At 44.2% G+C, this 15,784-nt stretch overlaps 1 protein-coding gene across 1 annotated transcript in view; it reads right to left on the reverse strand.

Moving 5' to 3' along the window:
• LOC120991098 (vomeronasal type-2 receptor 26-like) overlaps positions 1–15,784 on the reverse strand; it is a 119,171-nt gene that overhangs the window by 39,409 nt on the left and 63,978 nt on the right. The window contains exon 5 of the mRNA XM_040419990.1: positions 15,242–15,472. Coding sequence (XP_040275924.1) covers positions 15,242–15,472 — 231 coding nt within the window. The remainder of the gene's footprint in view (positions 1–15,241; positions 15,473–15,784) is intronic.

Raw genomic sequence — 15,784 nt, forward strand, 5'->3', positions numbered from 1 at the left:
TGGAACTTCCTAGATCGGGCCATCCCACCAAACTACGTATTCAGGGGAGAAGCATAGAAGGTAATAGTGGTGACCAAGAACTTGAATGTCACCCCTTAGATCATGTGTGCCGAAGGGAGAAACTTCCAGATGGTCAACAATCACTAAATCCTCCACCAATGTGAGCTTTATGGCTGAGTGACCAGAAAGAAGTCTCTTCTCAGAAAAAAAGACATGTTAAAGCTTACCTGGAGTTTTCAAAAAGGCTCCTAGAGGATTTGCAGACTGTGGAAAGCAAAATTCTTTGCTCGATTAAACCATGATTGAACTTTTTGGCCTCAATTCTAAGTGGCATGTCTGGAGAAAATCAGGCACCTGCCCAATACCATCCCTAGAGTGAAGCATGGTGGTGGTCAGTGCCGGCGTTAGGGGGAGGCAAACTGGGCAATTGCCCAGGGCCCCATCGTGTAATGGAACCCCCTGCACTTCAGGCTCTTCAGCTGAATGTCCACAGAAGCCAGCGGGCGTTCAGCAGAAGAGCGCTCTTTAAACTGCATAGATGCCGCCAGCTTGTAGCCGAACTTCTTGTACTCGTCGGCCACACAGTGATGGAGGAGGGAAAGAGCGTCCCTCCTTCCCCCACTGAGATGCGGCCGCCACTGCCACCAATTAAATCACAAGGGGAGGGGCCTCTAAAGCTGAAGCACCAAGGAAAAACGCTAATTATTAAAAGAGGAGGAAGGAGGGAATACAAACGAACCAGGGTCCTCTGCTGAAGCTATCCAGAGAGTGCCCAGTGAAGCAGCAACATCTCCACAAGACCACAACCACCAGTCCCAGTCATTAGCAGCCCAGGCCCCTGACCCCACAGGGTGTAGCAGAAGGACACATAATCATCAGGTATCCCAGACTGCCCATACTGTACACAAATAAAGGTAGGCAAAAACATAAGTACCAGACGGGCCAGCAGCAACATTGGGGTTAATGTGACTTATTAACCCCAATCTTGCCGCTGCCAGGTTAAAATATGATGGGGGTCACTTATTTTTAATGTGAGACACATGCTTTTCTCAATTTGTCCCCATATGGCCCACATTAAGGCCGATGCCCGCATAATGCTGAGACGCTGTTTGCACACGACCGATGCTGTTTGCAGGCCGAAATACGGGCAACCGCCGTGTGCATGAAGAAGGGGTGGACATACTGCCTGTGCAGCTGGTTCAAGGGGTGGGAGGTCGGGGGGCCCCCGATTAGGACTTACTGTGTATCTGCTGCCGGTTCTGCCTATACTCCATAGCTGAAGGACCTGCGATAACATCATAGTCATGTGATCTTTTCAACACTGGAAGTGGTGGTAGGACCTGTGATGAGGTCACCATCATGTGACCAGTGCAGAAAGAGGCAGCGCTCAGCAGTGGAAATGGAATGAATGTAAGTGCCAGAGAAATGCTAGGAGATATGGTTCTCCCCATTATACCTCCTCCTTGCTTAGTGGGAGGGAAATTTGTTATTTAACTGGGACTGAATGTTAGAGGGGCTGAAGGCAGGGGAGGGATGTTAGTTACATGGGACTGTATGTTACAGAAGATTAGGGGGAGATGGGACTGGATATTATAAAGGACTGGAGGGTAAGGAGTGGGTTATTTCTACTGAGGGCTCTATGGGGGCATTATTATTATTATTATTGGGCACAAGATGGAGAGCAATTCTACTAAAGGAGGCACTCTTGGAGAGCATTATCACTATTGGGGCACTGTAAGGGCTTTAATACTAATAAGGCTACAATAGGAGGGAATTACTATTGGTGGGACTTTGAGGACAGCAGTCTGGGAGGACTAATACTATGGGGAGACTGACTGTATGGCACTATTATTTCTACAGTATAGTGTATGTGAACATTGGGGAGCACAGTGGGCACAGTACTGGGGGTAGTAGCTGGATAACCATGTTGGGTCACTAGTAAGGGGGGTGATGGAAAGTGAGGAATCTAAGATGTCTGTGTTGCAAACTCTGCAGAGACAAGACGTGGCTGAAAGATGTTGTCATGGTGGTCTTGGCTGAATGGAGAAGATGAGGAAAGTGAGAGGAGACATCACTGGATGTAAGAGGGATGTGGCGCTAAGTGTTAAGCTGAATGGTCGAGCAGCAGTGAGCGGAAGATGCGGGGAGGCGGTGTGTGTGGTGACAGGGGGCAGAGTTTGAGCACGCCATTTGTTAGCACAGTTTGTGATGCTAATAGAGCGTATGTAGTCTTATGACTAATTGTGAAATGCTCCAATGCTCATGTTAGAGGGACTGAGTGGTGGAAGAAGGGGATATGTCCGAGTTCAGCTCTGAACCCGGACAACCCCTTTAAAGGGCATCTGTCAGCAGTTTTGTACCTATGACACTGGCTGACCTGTTACATGTGCGCTTGGCAGCTGATGGCATCTGTATTAGTCCCATGTTCATATGTGTCCTCATTGCTGAGAAAAAGGATGTTTTATTATATGTAAATGAGTTTGTATCTGTATTTTTGGTTTTGGGGGAGGGGGGGCCCAGGTACATGCACAGGGGCCCTCTGCTGTCTGTGTCCGCCCCTGGCATGAGGCCTTAATATGAGGCTGTAAATTGTGGCCCCCAATGCACGGAACGGCTGATCAACGGCCTTGTGCAAAAGGCCTAATGCTAAGTGACCTCCAAGTACCTCCTGAAATAATGGGCAACATGGGGTTAATGGGGTTAATGTGAGTTACAGAATACAGATGAGTCTCTTACTATTAGGGCTCATTCAGACAGCTGTAGTGTTTTGCGGACTGCTCACGGCCAGCACTACGATAGAAAATGCATATTTTTGTCAGCAATTATGGACAAGAATAGGACATGTGTTATCTTTTTTACCGGGCTACGGATGTAGACATCACACGGTGTGCTCCCCACATCTTTTGCGGCCCCATTGAAATGAATGGGTCCGCACCCGTTCTGCAAAATTGTGGAATAGAAGCAGACTAGTGTTGAGCGAACTTGTGTTTCAAGTTTGGCGTACAAGGTAAAAATTCTTTATGGATTCCGCTACCATGGACCATATCTTATGTATCCCCTGCTCTGAAGAGGTGAGGGTGTCTGGACTCTAGTTCGGCTTAGGAGTCCCTGCTCTGACTCCATATATAGCTATATCCATATATGGAGTCAGTGCTTGGGGACACCCCAGTCAGTGTATTTAAATCTAATTTCTGAAAAGTTTCTGCTGGGATTTGAACTCTCAATGTTGCACATTAGAGGCAAGTACCTTATCCAATCAGCTATAAAGCTGAATGTTGAACTATAGCAGACAAACCTCATAGTAGTTTCAAATGTAGTGAGTATTCCTATTCCGCAGAAGACTTATTTTAGATTTCTGTCCAGGTTAACATGTAGCTCAATAGTGTATTGGTTAATGTCCCTGCCTCTAATGTACAAAGTTGGGTGTTTGGATCTCGGCAGAAACATTCATATGTATATGTTTTTAACCATAATATATTTACATATATTATTATATATTTAGAATATATAATATATTATAATATATGTAAATATGTTATGACTAAAAACATCAGTAGTAGTTTCCAACAAATTATGCATTCATCAGAAGTATGATTATATCTATCTATATATATATATATATATATATTTAATTTTATTTATTTTATTTTGTAATTACACATTTATTTTATGCCATATATTTTTTACAATTACTAAAAAAATATACAATATTTAAACTTAATCTCAATTTCTGAAAATTTTCTGCCAGGATTCAAACTCCCAACCTTGTACATTAAAGACAAAGACCAAATCCACTACAAAGCTGAGGCTAAACTGAATCAGAAAAAACTCATAGTAGTTTGTGATGTAGTGAGTATTCCTATTCAGCAGAAGACTTATTTTATATTTCTGTGCAGGTTAAAATGTACCTCTATAGTGTAGTGGTTGGCATCCTTACTTATAATGTACAAGGTAGGGAGTTTGAATCCTGGCAGAAACATTCCAGTAAAAGCAATTAAATTGATATATGTAATATGTTTTCTAATAATTGTAAAAAATGTATGACACAAAATGAATGTGTAATTACTAAATTAAATAAATATATACCGTATTTTTCGCCATATAAGACGCACCGGCACATAAGACGCACCTAGGTTTTTGAGGAGGAAAATAAGAAAAAAATATTTTTAACCAAAAGGTGTGCTTTTGGTGGGTTTTGAACCAATGGTGGTCTGTGCATGACACAACTATGGGGGATCTGTGGATGGCGCTGTTATAGGGGGGGATCTGTGGGTGGCACTGTTATGGGGGGAACTGTGGATGGCACTTTTATGGGGGGATCTGTGGATGGCACTGTTATGGGGGGATCTGTAGATGGCACTGTTATGGGGGGATCTGAGTTGGGCACTGTTATGGGGGATCTGAGGGGGGCACTGTTATAGGGGGATCTGATGGGGGCACTGATATGGGGGGGTGATCTGTAGATGGCACTCTTATAGGGGGGTGATCTGTGGATGGCACTGTTATGGGGGGTGATCTGTGGATGGCACTGTTATGGAGGGGGATCTGTGGATGGCACTGTTATGGGGGGTGAATCTGTGGATGGCACTGCTATATATGTGTCACCCACAGATCCCCCACCCCTTAACAGTGTCAGCCACATATCCCCCACCCCATAATAGTGGCATCCACATATCTCCCCCCCATAACAGTGCCATCCACAGATCACCCCCCCAAAACAGTGCCACCCACAGATCTCCCCCCCCATAACAGTGCCATCCACATATCCCCCACCCCATAAAAGTGGCATCCACAGATGCCCTAATATACCGGAGCTATGGTAAACCTGTGGGAGGGGCCGGTGTCATGCAAATGCAGCGGGGCCGGTGCGGTCACTGTAGTCCGGCCCCACCGCTCACTCACTGCTTTATTGCCTAAACATTTTATAATAATAAATAAATAATTAGTAGTGGGGAACTCTCTATAGTAATGGGATCTTTATTGATAATCTGATAAAATTTTGACAATAAATAGTTCAAAAGTCAAGGATATAGTACAGTTCAAATTGATTAGCAACCATAAGTAACAATATTAATATACTAAGAAGTCATTAAACTCTAGAATAAAAACAATACAATATTATACATAAATATATAGATCCCAATTGATAGTGTAATTCCTAAAAACCAACAATCTGTGAATTCTCCGATGGTTTAAAAGAAATTACAATAAGACAAGTGGTAAAATTATCGACCAGATGCGGTATTCGATATAAATATTCAATATAAATATTCGGAAATGGAATTGACTGATAAAATTCGATAATAAAAAATCGTAAGAAAATAGAACATCAGTTTTTTCGTGTGTTCAAACTATGTACCAGGTACTATCCGATTTTTAGCACAAAAAAAAGTTAATAGTCAGGTGTTATTCGATTTAAAACACCAATGCAAGTCAGTAGCATATGGAGCGGCGTCCCACTCACTGTATGCAGACAGCGGCGGTACTACCCCCATTTGGAAAGCACATCGACAGACCGAGGCAGGCATGGACACTATCTTATGAAATATCGAACCGCCTAAGAAAAACCTTCACTGCACGAACGATATCCAGCATCACTACAAGATCACGTGTGTTTAGAGGTTTGGCGCGAAATTCATAACCAAACAAAACAGCCCTTGAGACCGGAACCCTAATCCTCAAAGAACCCTAGTCCATTCAAAAGACCTCACGGTAAGACTGTGCTAATTCCTTCCGAAAATAAGCGATCGCATTCTGTTGAAAACACAGCGGGACGCCGCTGTCTGCATACAGTGAGTGAGACGCCGCTCCATATGCTACTGACTTGCATTGGTGTTTTAAATCGAATAACACCTGACTATTAACTTTGCTTTGTGCTAAAAATCGGATAGTACCTGGTACATAGTTTGAACACTCGAAAAACCTGATGTTCTATTTTCTTACGATTTTTTATTATCGAATTATATCAGTCAATTCCATTTCCGAATATTTATATCGAATATTTATATCGAATACCGCATCTGGTCGATAATTTTACCACTTGTCTTATTGTAATTTCTTTTATACCATCGGAGAATTCACAGATTGTTGGCTTTTAGGAATTACACTATCAATTGGGATCTATATATTTATGTATAATATTGTATTGTTTTTATTCTAGAGTTTAATGACTTCTTAGTATATTAATATTGTTACTTATGGTTGCTAATCAATTTGAACTGTACTATATCCTTGACTTTTGAACTATTTATTGTCAAAATTTTATCCGATTATCAATAAAGATCCCATTACTATAGAGAGTTCCCCACTACTAATTATTTATTTATTTATTCACACTTTGTCAGACTGGGTGTTGTCTGTCAGTGGGAGCACCTCTGAGAGATCCCCTCTCACTCTAGTGCGACATATCTCCATATTTATTTTATAATAATAGCTTTCATTGAAGTTCCGATCCCCAGCCCCATCTGTACTACTTACTAAATGTCCTGTAGCAGTCAGAGCAGGGCGGGCGGCCGTAACTCACTGATGTCACGTGCCTGCGCCGCCTTCTTTATGAATGAAGTAGGTGGTGCAGGCACGTGACGTCAGTGAGTTACGGCCGCCCGCCCTGCTCTGCCTGCTACAGGACATTTAGTAAGTAGTACAGATGGGGCTGGGGATCGGAACTTCAATGAAAGCTATTATTATAAAATGTTTAGGCATTAAGGAAGTGAGTGGTGGGGCCGGAGTACAGTGACCGCAGCGGCCTGACTGCATTTGCATGAGACCGGCCCCTCCTCCCTCCCCCGTCCAGACTGCGATGTAAAATGGCAGCATTCGCCCCATAAGACACAGGGGCATATTCCCCCCACGTTTGGGGGGGGGGGAAGTGCGTCTAATGGGGCAAAAATACGGTATATATATATATATATATATATATATATATATATACTGATCTACGGTATATATATATATATATATATATATATATATACAGTACAGACCAAAAGTTTGGACACACCTTCTCATTCAAAGAGTTTTCTTTATTTTCATGACTATGAAGGCATCAAAACTATGAATTAACACATGTGGAATTATATACATAACAAACAAGTGTGAAACAACTGAAAATATGTCATATTCTAGGTTCTTCAAAGTAGCCACCTTTTGCTTTGATTACTGCTTTGCACACTCTTGGCATTCTCTTGATGAGCTTCAAGAGGTAGTCCCCTGAAATGGTCTTCCAACAGTCTTGAAGGAGTTTCCAGAGATGCTTAGCACTTGTTGGCCCTTTTGCCTTCACTCTGCGGTACAGCTCACCCCAAACCATCTCGATTGGGTTCAGGTCCGTTGACTGTGGAGGCCAGGTCATACGGCGCAGCACCCCATCACTCTCCTTCATGGTCAAATAGCCCTTACTTTCAAAGTTTTCCCAATTTTTTGGCTTACTGACTGACCTTCATTTCTTAAAGTAATGATGGCCACTCGTTTTTCTTTACTTACTGTAGCTGCTTTTTTCTTGCCATAATACAAATTCTAACAGTCTATTCAGTAGGACTATCAGCTGTGTATCCACCTGACTTCTCCTCAACGCCACTGATGGTCCCAACCCCATTTATAAGGCAAGAAATCCCACTTATTAAACCCGACAGGGCACACCTGTGAAGTGAAAACCATTTCAGGGGACTACCTCTTGAAGCTCATAAAGAGAATGCCAAGAGTGTGCAAAGCAGTAATCAAAGCAAAAGGTGGCTACTTTGAAGAACCTAGAATATGACATATGTTCAGTTGTTTCACACTTGTTTGTTATGTATATAATGCCACATGTATTAATTCATAGTTTTGATGCCTTCAGTGTGAATCTACAATTTTCATAGTCATGAAAATAAAGAAAACTCTTTGAATGAGAAGGTGTGTCCAAACTTTTGGTCTGTACTGTATATATAGAGATAAAATCATACTTCTGATATATGAAAGCATAATATGTGGGAAACTACTACTGATGTTTTTAGCCATAATATTTTTACATACAATCAAGTCCATAAATATTGGGACATCGACACAAATCTAAAATTTTTGGCTCTATACACCACTACAATGGATTTGAAATGAAACTAACAAGATGTGCGTTAACTGCAGACTGTCAGCTTTAATTTGAGGGTATTTATATCCAAATCAGGTGAACGGTGCAGGAATTACAACAGTTTGCATATGTGCTTCCCACTTGTTAAGGGACCAAAAGTAATGGGACAGAATAATAATCATAAATCAAACTTTCACTTTTTAATACTTGGTTGCAAATCCTTTGCAGTCAATTACAGGCTGAAGTCTGGAACGCATAGACATCCCCAGACGCTGGGTTTCATCCCTGGTGATGCTCTGCCAGGCCTCTACTGCAACTGTCTTCAGTTCCTGCTTGTTCTTGGGGCATTTTCCCTTCAGTTTTGTCTTCAGCAAGTGAAATGCATGCTCAATGGGATTCAGGTCAGGTGATTGACTTGGCCATTGCAGAACATTCCACTTCTTTCCCTTAAAAAACTCTTTGGTTGCTTTTGCAGTATGCTTTGGGTCATTGTCCATCTGCACTGTGAAGCGCCGTCCAATGAGTTCTGAAGCATTTGGCTGAATATGAGCAGATAATATTGTCTGAAACACTTCAGAATTCATCCTGCTGCTTTTGTCAGCAGTCACATCATCAATAAATACAAGAGAAGCAGTTCCATTGGCAGCCATACATGCCCACGCCATGACACTACCACCACCACAATGTGGACGGATCCGTTTGACGTTGACACAATATGGTGCAATTGCAAACGGATCCGTCCCCATTGACTTTCAATGTAAAGTCAGGAGTTAATATACCATAGGATCGGAGTTTTCTCCAATCCGATGGTATATTTTAACTACTTGAAGCGTCCCCATCACCATGGGAACGCCTCTATGTTAGAATATACTGTCGGATATGTGTTACATAGTAAAAACTCATATCCGACAGTATATTCTAACACAGAGGCTTTCCCATGGTGATGGGGACGCTTCTAGTTAGAATATACTACAAACTGTGTACATGACTGCCCCCTGCTGCCTGGCAGCACCCGCTCTCTTACAGGGGGCCGTTATCAGCACAATTAACCCCTCAGGTGCCGCACCTGAAGGGGTTAATTGTGCGTATCATAGCCCCCAGTAAGAGATCCGGGGCTGCCAGGCAGCAGGGGGCAGACCCCCCTCCCTCCCCAGTTTAAATTTCATTGGTGGCCAGTGCGGCCCCCCCCACCCTCCCTCTATTGCATTAATAACATTGGTGGCAGTGTGCGGCCTCCCTTCTCCCCCCCCCCCGATCATTGGTGGCAGCAGAGTTCCGATCGGAGCCCCAGCGATTAAACTGGGACTCCGATCGGAAGTCTGTCTATGCCAGCCTCAGTGCCTCATCACATCTCCTGCCACAGTGCGCCGTGATTTGCCTGCCACACTGCCTCAACACATTAGAAGCCATAATGCCCCCTGAATATACCAGCCATGATTCCTCATCAAATTTACAGCCACAGTGCCCCCTGACTTTGCTAGCCAGATTGCCTCATCACATTAGCAGCCATAATTCCCTCTCACTATGCCAGTCTCAATGCCTCCTGGCAACCACAGTGTCTCATCACATTGCAAGCCACAGTGTTTAATCACAGTGCCCGCTGACTACGCTAGCCACAGAGCACTATCATAAGTAGGGCCAGTTCACACCACTTATTCTCCCCCCCCCCCCATCATTGGTGGCAGCGGAGTTCCGATCGGAGTCCCAGATTAACCGCTGGGGCTTCGATCGGTAACCATGGCAACCCCAGGATGCTACTGCAGTCCTGGTTGCCATGGTTACTTAGCAATAGTAGAAGCATCATACTTACCTGCTGGCTGCTGCGATGTCTGTGTCCGGTCGGGAGCTCCTCCTACTGGTAAGTGACAGCAATGCGCCGCACAGACCTGTCACTTACCAGTAGGAGGAGCTCCCGCCGGACACAGACATCGCAGCAGCCAGCAGGTAAGTATGATGCTTCTACTATTGCTAAGTAACCATGGCAACCAGGACTGCAGTAGCGTCTCGGTTGCCATGGTTACCGATCGGAGCCCCAGCGGTTAAACTGGGGCTCCGATCGGAACTCTGCTGCCACCAATGATCGGGGGGTGGGGGGGAGAAGGGAGGCCGCACACTGCCACCAATGTTATTAATGCAATAGAGGGAGGGCGGGGGGGGGCGCACACTGTGCCACCAATGTTAATAATTCAATAGAGGGAGGGCGGGGGGGGAGCCGCACACTGTGCCACCAATGTTATTAATGCAATAGAGGGAGGGGGGGCCGGGGGAGGCCGCACACTGGCCACCAATGATATTCAAACTGGGGAGGGGGGGTCTGCCCCCTGCTGCCTGGCAGCCCCTGATCTCTTACAGGGGGCTATGATACGCACAATTAACCCCTTCAGGTGCAGCACCTAAGGGGTTAATTGTACGGATCACAGCTCCCTGTAAAAGATCGGGTGCTGCCAGGCAGCAGGGGGCAGTCATGTACACAGTTCTTTTAGTATATTCTAACTAGAAGCGTCCCCATCACTATGGGAACGCCTCTGTGTTAGAATATACTGTCGGATCTGAGTTTTCACAAAGTGAAAACTGAGCTCTGAAAAAGCTTTTATGCAGACGGATCTTCGGATCCGTCTGTATGAAAGTAACCTACGGCCACGGATCACGGACACGGATGCCAATCTTGTGTGCATCCGTGTTCTTTCAAGGACCCATTGACTTGAATGGGTCCGTGAACCGTTGTCCGTCAAAAAAATAGGACAGGTCATATTTTTTGGACGGACAGGATACACGGATCACGGTCTCGGCTGCAAAACGGTGCATTTTCCGATTTTTCCACGGACCCATTGAAAGTCAATGGGTCCGCGAAAAAAAACGGAAAACGGCACAACGGCCACGGATGCACACAACGGTCGTGTGCATGAGGCCTTAGAGTGAGGCCACATGGAGTGGTAATTTGGGGCAGCAAACAAAGAACTGCTCCACCCTGGTTAGTCCGGGTTAGCACATCACCGTGTATTAGTCCCTTCTTTTCATCCGGCAGAAGAACAGAAAAATAAAGGCAAAGCGGATCTTGTATTTTAAGCATCCGTTATGCACACCTGACTGCCGTTTTTGCCATTTCCTGCGTGTAAGAGTCCTTTTTTCCCTTTAAAATAATGGATCTTCAAGCAAAACTTATGGAGTTGTTTGATTTTTAACCCCTTGACGACTCACAGCGCAAAGTGACTTCCCGCAAATTGATGCACTAGTACGTCATGATGATTGAGCGGGCACAGGAGCTGTGCATGCCTGATCAATGCAGGGGCCCCTCTGTATCTGCTGATGCCAGTGGATTAACCCCTTATATACCACAATCAACACTGACCACGGCATATAAGAGGGTACCCTCTGCCTCTCCATCAGTCCCCAGGCTGCGGTGACAGGGGGCCAATGGGTGTCATGGCAACCCCAGGAAGCCTGGCAGTGTCTCACAATACAGCAGACCTTGAAATGTTGAAGTCCCTGCACTAGGACAAAAATAAAAAGTGAAAAAAAAATAAAAATAAATAAAGAATACAGGCAGACGGCATGAAGACAGGCTTCTGATAGATTGTAAGCTCTTGTGAGCAGGGCCCTAACGCCTATTTTTTTTTACTGTTTATCTGTATGTATACCCTGTGAACTGTAAAGTGCTGTGGAATATGTTGGTGTTCAGGGCCGGGCCGACACAGAGGCTGGGGAGGCTCCAGCCTCTGGGCGGCAGGCAGGCCACTGACCACGTCGCTGCTGCTGCCACGCCTGCCGCGCTGCCAGTCGCGCTGGAGGACGGAGAGAGTAGTGAGCACTTGGCACTGACTTACGTGCTCCCTCCCCGCTCCGCCTCCTGGCTCGGCCGCTCCGCTGCTCTGGTCTCTGCTCAGACGCTTGCCTGACTGGCTGCGTACAGCGCGCACTTTCACCTGACGCGCTGTACGCAGTCAGGTCACAGGTGCGCCCTCTGGAGACCAGGAGCAGCGCGGGCAGCAGCAGGCAGCAGCACAGCACTGTGCCACGACCCAGCCCCGGCCCCAGCAGGGATAGAGCGTGAGAGTCTGCCCTGAAGTGAAGTAAGATAGTTCTTAAATAAAAGTAATATTCTTTTCCGTCTAATCTGAGGTCTGATGGGGTTCTGGATGGGGGAAAATTACAAGGAACGCCCGGGGAGGGGGGGGGTGGGCACTTGGGCAGCTCAGCCTCTGTTGGTGGTGGACCTTGTCCCAGCCCTGTTGGTGTTATATAGATACAGATTATTATTATTATAATGTACACAGTGATCAGTAATTAGATCAACATTTTCATTATTTTATTGCTATGACAAGCAAGAAACCACCCAAAATTTGGAAGTATGAAGCGCTCTTATCTTAGGCTACTTTCACATTAGCGTTTTTGCTGGATCCGGCCGGGTTCAGCAAAAACGCTTCCGTTTGATAATACAACCATCTGCACCCGTTATGAACTCCACTGAAAGTCAATGGAGGACGGATTCGTTTTCTATTGTGGCAGAATGTGTTCGAGAAAACTGATCCGTCCACATTGACTTGCATTGTGGGTCATGCTGGATCCGTCTCGCTCCGCATCCCAGGACGGAAGTGTGAACGAATTGCATTTTGGAGCTCTCCGTTCTGTTCTGTTCAGTTCAGTTTTGTCCCCATTGACAATGAATGGAGACAAAACGGAAGCGTTTTTTTTCCGGTATTGAGACCCTATGACGGATCTCAATACAACAAAATATTAACGCTAGTGTGAACAAAGCCGATTTTGATTCTGCTCTTCTGATACCGTAATTCTCTTGTCTCATTTATCAATTGAAGTTTACTTAGGAGGCGTCTCTGTCTGAAGTTGATCCTAAATAGTGAAAATAAAGTTGCTGAAAGTGTTGTCTGTCTTTGCTATACTGACGATGTACAGTCAGGTGAACAGAAGGAGCTATAATTATACCTGATAAGATATATATATATCGTGGCTCACCCGTATCTGTTAATATGGTTAAGGTGCTCTGTTTTTTGGTATTTGGTATTGAAACCTAAAATTTCAACAGAAGAATTGCTTTGATCTATATTGCTATAATAGTGCTACATTGGATGGACACAGTTTCAATATTTTTACACAAGAAGTTGTTATAAGGTTTCTACAAGATTCCTTTCACAGGACACTGTTACACAGGATATTTATTTTATTTTTCTCACAGGACACTTATCTTGTTATCTGAATTGTTTCATTTGATTTCATTTACAGGATATCAGACTTTATTTTATCACAAGTTATTTGTATGCACATTATAACACGTATTTCGAGCACGGTGTTATTCTCACACAGCAGATTAGCAGAGATGCCTTCCTGCTTTTTAGACATGCTTATGTAGCAAAACTGGAAAAACAGCTAAGCCAGGCTCATATCTGCAACTAGTTTTTCTAGGACAAAATCTCTTAGGCCTCATGCACGCGACCGTTGTGTGCATCCGTGGCCGTTGTGCCGTTTTCCGTTTTTTTTCGCGGACCCATTGACTTTCAATGGGTCCGTGGAAAAATGGGAAAATGCACCATTTTGCAGCCGCATCCGTGATCCGTGTATCCTGTCCGTCAAAAAAATATGACCTGTCCTATTTTTTTGACGGACAACGGTTCACGGACCCATTCAAGTCAATGGGTCCGTGAAAGAACACGGATGCACACAAGATTGGCATCCGCGTCCGTGATCCGTGGCCGTAGTTTACTCTTTATACAGACGGATCCGAAGATCCGTCTGCATAAAAGCTTTTTCAGAAATGAGTTTTCACTTCGTGAAAACTCATATCCGACAGTATATTCTAACACAGAGGCGTTACCATAGTGATGGGGACGCTTCTAGTTAGAATATATTACGAACTGTGTACATGACTGCCCCCTGCTGCCTGGCAGCAACCGATCTCTTACATGGGGCTGTGATCCGCACAATTAACCCCTCAGGTGCTGCACCTGAACGGGTTAATTGTGCATATCATAGCCCCCTATAAGAGATCAGGGGCTGCCAGGCAGCAAGGGGCAGTCATGTACACAGTTCGTAATATATTCTAACTAGAAGCGTCCCCATCACTATGGGAACACCTCTGTGTTAGAATATACTGTCGGATATGAGTTTCACGATGTAACCTCATATCCGACAGTATATTCTAACATAGAGGCGTTCCCATGGTGATGGGGACGCTTCAAATTAAAATATACCATCGGATTGGAGAAAACTCCGATCCTATGGTATATTAACTCCTGACTTTACATTGAAAGTCAATGGGGGACGGATCCATTTGCAATTGCACCATATTGTGTCAACGTCAAACGGATCCGTCCCCATTGACTTGCATTGTAATTCAGGACGGATCCGTTTGGCTCCGCACGGCCTGGCGGACACCAAAACGACTTTTTTTTTATGTCCGTGGATCCTCCAAAAATCAAGGAATACCCACGGACGAAAAAGCGGTCACGGATCACGGACCTACAGACCCGTTTTTGCGGACCGTAAAAAAAACGGTCGTGTGCATGAGGCCTTAATCAGAGAAAAGCAGATGAGAGCAACATGACAGTCGCAAGGCTTTAGGAGGAACCTCTGGGTGGGTACTATTTTGATTATGGAGACCAGTTAATATACATAATGACTATTGTAGGCTAGACAACGCTTCTCTTCATTTATGGGTAAAATATATGCAAGTTATCATGTCTTATATCTGCCAGTGTCAGACAGAGTTAGGAAAGTTAATTTGAATATATTTCCCAGAAACCCAGAGGGTCATCGCCTGGCCAACAATGCTGTGCATATGTATTCGGCGTACCATGGTCTCTCCATAATGAGAAAGAGTACCCCTTAGACAACCCATATGTATTGTTGAGAAACACACAAATGTGTACTAGGCTGTCTCTCTGTCTATTCAGGATGAATCGATTCCTACACAAACGAACTTCAAACAAAACTAATCCTCCCCGGATCGCTCTAGTGCAGGTGATTTTTTTCTAATTCTGGCCAACCCTCCTCTTAAAGAACAATTTATAGGTAATGTATAACTTCTGATAATAACTTAGTTCATATGAGATTAATTTCCAGATTTGTAAATCTTTCATGATTAATGGTAATTATAAGTTTTTTTGGTCAATGAATTTTAGAAACATCCTATATAACAATAATTTACTATCACTTATCTTCTCTTACTTTGCCATTTTTCCATATAATTTTTCCTAGGTCAATATCGAGCACAGCTTCTTCTTCTGCAGATTCTTCAAAGGAGGCCAACTGCATTGTATACGCATTATAATCTTTCTGATTCTTCAGGAAAAAAAAGGTTGCTAACTGCCACTTAGAAGTCAGTTTGCCTCTCTCATTAAAGTGAACAGGTTTTCCAGAATGATCCATATGACCAGCATTTGTTATATATTTAGACAGCTGCCAAAAAGCAATAAAATTGCTACAAGTTAGACATCAGCTGTGGTGATAATACTTCTAACATACAATGCAAAGCACAACACCATGAACCATATACAGAGCAACAGGGGGTCACTGAATGATCATATGGGAATTAGGGAAGAGCCAGGGGGGGCAACAACCCCTTTGCACATATAGCATGAATAACATTTTGAGTTCAGGACATGCAAAAATGCACCTCACATGTTTTTTGTTTGTTTTTTTTACTTTATTTGGTGTTCTGTATCCTAAGTTACATACAGTACAGACCAAAAGTTTGGACACACCTTCTCA

This window comes from Bufo bufo, chromosome 2 (assembly GCF_905171765.1).
Source record: "Bufo bufo chromosome 2, aBufBuf1.1, whole genome shotgun sequence".
Classification (NCBI taxonomy): domain Eukaryota; kingdom Metazoa; phylum Chordata; class Amphibia; order Anura; family Bufonidae; genus Bufo; species Bufo bufo.